Below are 4,335 nucleotides of genomic sequence, written 5' to 3'. Positions count from 1 at the left end.
GAGATATTTTATTTATATACAAATATATCCCTGATTTCCCTTATAGTGTTCCGCATTTTCAACATTATTACATCAGCAGTGTATTTTATTACTATTTTTTATTTATTTTTTATTTTTATTTTTATTTCATATACTCTCTTAGGGAAATCTTTTTAAAAGAATTCCTTTTTCCAATCTTATATATTTACATATACTTTTTCACTGCCTTATAACTTACTGTTGTATTGTAACATTTTCATGTTATTGCCATTGTCTTTTTATACCTTCACAAGAGGCATTTTTGGATACTAATGGATTCAATAATTAGTATGTCTTTTGAGAATTTTGTTCCCAATTGACAGGGAATGGGAGACTAATATTGACACCTGGACGTAATGCACACACCAGGTCTCATCAGGTACCAGCACAGGCTCAATTGATAGCCACACACCTTTGCTCCTGATTGGACATTACCTAGTTATAAACAACTCCAACACCCGGTTATAGGGTGTCTCACTGAGGAAGCCAGAAAGCGAAACAGCTGTCTGAGGAGACTCAGTGCAGTGCAGCCAGAACCGGAACAGCACACCCTGATTTCTACGCGCAATCTTAGGTACCTTTCCATTCGAGTGACAGCCGGCGGGTCCACATGGTGGGTAACGGATCCTGCAATACCCTGCACCATCAGGACCGTTACTACCATTAGGGTCCCAGCACTGTTACCAAACTACTTTCTTCCAGGCACTATAGGCAAAAAAGAGGTACCGCTCACCTTGCATCAATGTATTTACACATGCAAGGAAGCAGCATACACTCATAAGGGGATTTGTGCTCTTTATTTCATCTTATTGATAACATGTATCTTTAAATCTCCCTTTTTTCAATGCTCTCTCATTGTCGCAAGGAGAACTCAGAGGACATCCTGCGCTGTTACATCAGGGTGCCCGTGGGTGATCTTTTCAAAAGCAGAAGCATTCTACCTGTTTCTAACCCTTAGGTGCAGATGGGACACACTCATTCACTGTATTAATGCATGTCACACAGTGAACAGTAGCCACCCCACTACATCTATGATAGGAGTGCCTTTTTCTTCTCCTTTTCTGCAATCTGCAGCAGCTCATTTGCTCTTCACCTCTCTAACTCACTAATATGACACATGTGTCAGAGGATAGATTGGATATTTACCCTGGTTACATTGATTCCTGCATATTGAAATTATGGTTATATATGAAGAGCAATAGTGAGATATATATATATATATATATATATATATATATATATATATATATATTTTGCTACAGCTTGTTTTTGAGGCATACTAGATACGTCTGCCCAGACAACTTCAATTAGTAATAGCCTGCCTGTACCTGAGATACGGATCAGGGTGTAATTTATAGTGGATACTCGATACCAAGAAATTATTTACTAATATAAGGCTTACCGGTTTACTGCACTGAGAAAATTAACAGTATTTGCACTGTAACATTTACAAGATTATTATTATTATTTTTTGTTTATATTATGGATATTTATATCCTAGATCCTGAATAAATACTATGATTATTTCTCTACTACCTCTTTAAAGGAACCAATGACATGCAATCTTTGGGGAGACTGCACTTACTATGAAGTTTGAACACACACTAAACCATCATTGTTATTTATTTACTCTACGCCAGTAGCATTTATTACGAGAGACTGAAGTATTGATGGTAAATCTATCGACAGTGTTTCTGTTTCCTGTGTTAGCCGATAATACCAGCCTACTATTTGTCTCCTTATGTTAGGGGACTGTTAAGGCTAACTGTTGCAGGAACTAGTGTCAGTATTTATCATATTGGCCCTGACTGCGTCAGGCATATCTCCCCATGGCGTGTTCATACCACACGCAAACCTAGGTGTGTTTTTTTTTGTCATTTTTTTGTTGTTTTCTATTGTTTTGTATTTATGTGTGTATGTTTTTGTCCCAGTCCTGGTTGGTGGCAACAGCTTTTAATGGTAATTAATAAAAGTTAGATTTTATGCAATATTTTTCAACGAGTGCGCCCCAAAAAATGAATCTTTTCCTCTTCTTTTTTGGTATACTAGTGTTCACTCTCAGGGGTGCACCTCCACATGAGTTACTGCTATAGTATCCTTCAATGAAGGATTAAATTCTAAACTACTGTGGTTTTTTCCAATTCATTCAGTGTCATATCATATTTCACCACCTGTGCTCAAGTTTCCCCTATCCCCTTTCTCCCTCTACATTAGTGTCAGAAGAGGCAAGTATAACTTTACAACATGCCATCCAAAAACTGGTACAGACTCACATCATTGTTCCCGTTCCACCTCATCAGCTAAACAAGGGGTACTATTACAACTTGTTTGTAGTACCAAAACCGGACGGTTCAGTAAGACCAATTTTGAACCTTAAGTCGTTGAACCTGTGCTTACGAGTGTTCAAATTCAACATAGAGTCTCTGAGATTGGTGATCACAGGTCTGGAGGAGGGGGAATTACTAAGTCTCTGGATATCAAGAATGCATACCTTCACATTCCGATCTGGCCTCATCAGGCTTATCTGTGGTTTGCACTGCAGGACTGTCACTACCAGTACCAGGCCCTGCCATTTGGCCTCTCCATGGCACCAAGGATGTTCACCAAGGTGAAGGCAGAGATGATGCTTCTACTCCACAAACAGGGAGTGAACATAATTCCGTACCTGGACAATCTACTAGAAGAGCCATTTATTTAATTTATTCCATTCTAAAGCAAACGCTTCCCACTACCTGGACAATCTCCTGATAAAAGCACCGTCCAGGGAAAGGTTGCTGGACAGCATTGCTCTGTCAACCAAACTTCTCCAGGATCATGGGTGAATTCTGATCCTTCCGAATTCCCACCTAGAGCCAACACAGGCTCCCATTCCTGGGAGTGATACTGGATACGGAGTCGCAGAAAGTGTTCTTTCCATTGGAACAGGCATTATTAATCCAGTCGATGGCTTGGGATGTCCTGAAGCCAACCTGGATATCAGTGCATCTATGCATTCACCTTCTGAAAAAAATGGTGGCCTCTTACAAAGATCTTCAATATGGAAGGTTTCACACAAGACTCTTCCAACTCGATCTGTTGGACAGGATCACATCTTCACATGCACCAGAGGATCCACCTGTCGCCAAAAGCCAGGATCTCCCTTCTGTGGTGGCTACAGACTGCTCAACTCATCGAGGGTCGGAGGTTCGGAATTCAGAACTGGATTCTGCTAACCACAGCTGCAAGCCTCAGATGTTGGGGAGCAGTCACTCAAGGGGTGCAGTTTCAAGGAAGATGGTCCAGTCAGGAAGTCGTCCTTCCAATCAACATTCTGGAAAACAGGGCCATAAACAATGCCCTTCTGCAGGACTCACATCTTCTTCAAGATCAGGCCATTCAGGTCCAGTGGGACAATGTGATGGCAGTAACGTACATAAACCGACAGGGCAGAACAAAAGGCAGAGTTGCAATGTCAGAGGTGTCAAGAATTCTCCTCTGGGCAGAGAGAAATGCTGTGGTGTTGTCAGCTGTCTTCATTCTGGGAGTAGACAAGTGGGAAGCAGACTTCCTCAGCAGAGACAACTTGCACCCGGGGGAGTGGGACCTTCAACTGGAGGTGTTCAGATACTTGAACAGTTGATGTGGATATCCACAGATCGACATGATGGCCTTTTGTCTCAACAAGAAGCTCAGGTGGTATTGTTCCAGGTCGAGAGACCCACAGTCGGTGGCGGTAGATGCCCTGATGACTCCATGGGTCTATCAGATGGTGTACATGTTTCCTCCACTTCCTCAGATCCCAAGAATTCTAAAGAGAATAAAAAGGGAAAAGATTCAAGCAATTCTAATTGTTCCAGACTGGACAAGTAGGGCCTGGTACACGGACCTTCTGGAGATGCTCCTCAAAGATCCGTGGCCTCTTCCTCTTTGCGAGGATCTTCTGCAAAAGGGCCCGTTCGTCTATCAGGACTTACCACAGCTATGTTAGATGGCATGGAAGTTGAACGGCTGATTCAAGCCAGGAGAGGGTCACTAACAAGGTTATCTCAACTATGATCCAAGCCAGGAAGTGGGTAATGTCTAAAGCATTATCATCGTATTTGGAAGAAATATGTCTCTTGGTGTGAGAGCAGAACATTTTCTGCAGTGGATTTCCATCTAGGACTGATCCTCCTTTTTCTACAAGCAGAAGTGGATGTGGGCCTCAGTCTGGGCTCCATAAAAGTCAAGATTTTGGCCTTGTTTATTTTCTTTCAGAAACAATTGGCTTCTCTTCCTGAGGTCCAGATGTTCTTGAAAGGTGTTCTACACATCCAACCTCCCTTTGTGCCTCCCACA

General features: G+C 41.9%; 1 protein-coding gene across 1 annotated transcript; it reads left to right on the top strand.

Moving 5' to 3' along the window:
* The first annotated feature begins 505 nt into the window (after positions 1-505).
* LOC134956812 (uncharacterized) lies at positions 506-4,031 on the top strand. Its single transcript, XM_063938745.1, has 2 exons — positions 506-592; positions 2,233-4,031. Exon 2 carries the CDS (start codon positions 2,962-2,964, stop codon positions 3,865-3,867), a length of 906 nt encoding a protein of 301 aa, XP_063794815.1. The 5' UTR covers positions 506-592; positions 2,233-2,961; the 3' UTR covers positions 3,868-4,031.
* The last annotated feature ends 304 nt before the right edge of the window (positions 4,032-4,335 follow it).

This window comes from Pseudophryne corroboree, chromosome 9, assembly GCF_028390025.1.
Source record: "Pseudophryne corroboree isolate aPseCor3 chromosome 9, aPseCor3.hap2, whole genome shotgun sequence".
NCBI lineage: Eukaryota > Metazoa > Chordata > Amphibia > Anura > Myobatrachidae > Pseudophryne > Pseudophryne corroboree.
Note: the sequence above shows the minus strand (reverse complement) of the source record. Positions and strands in the feature narration are given on the sequence as shown.

Bases quoted from the DNA above. Each gene is read 5' to 3' on its own strand.
- LOC134956812 (XM_063938745.1), top strand. From the start codon at position 2,962: ATGGCTTGGGATGTCCTGAAGCCAACCTGGATATCAGTGCATCTATGC.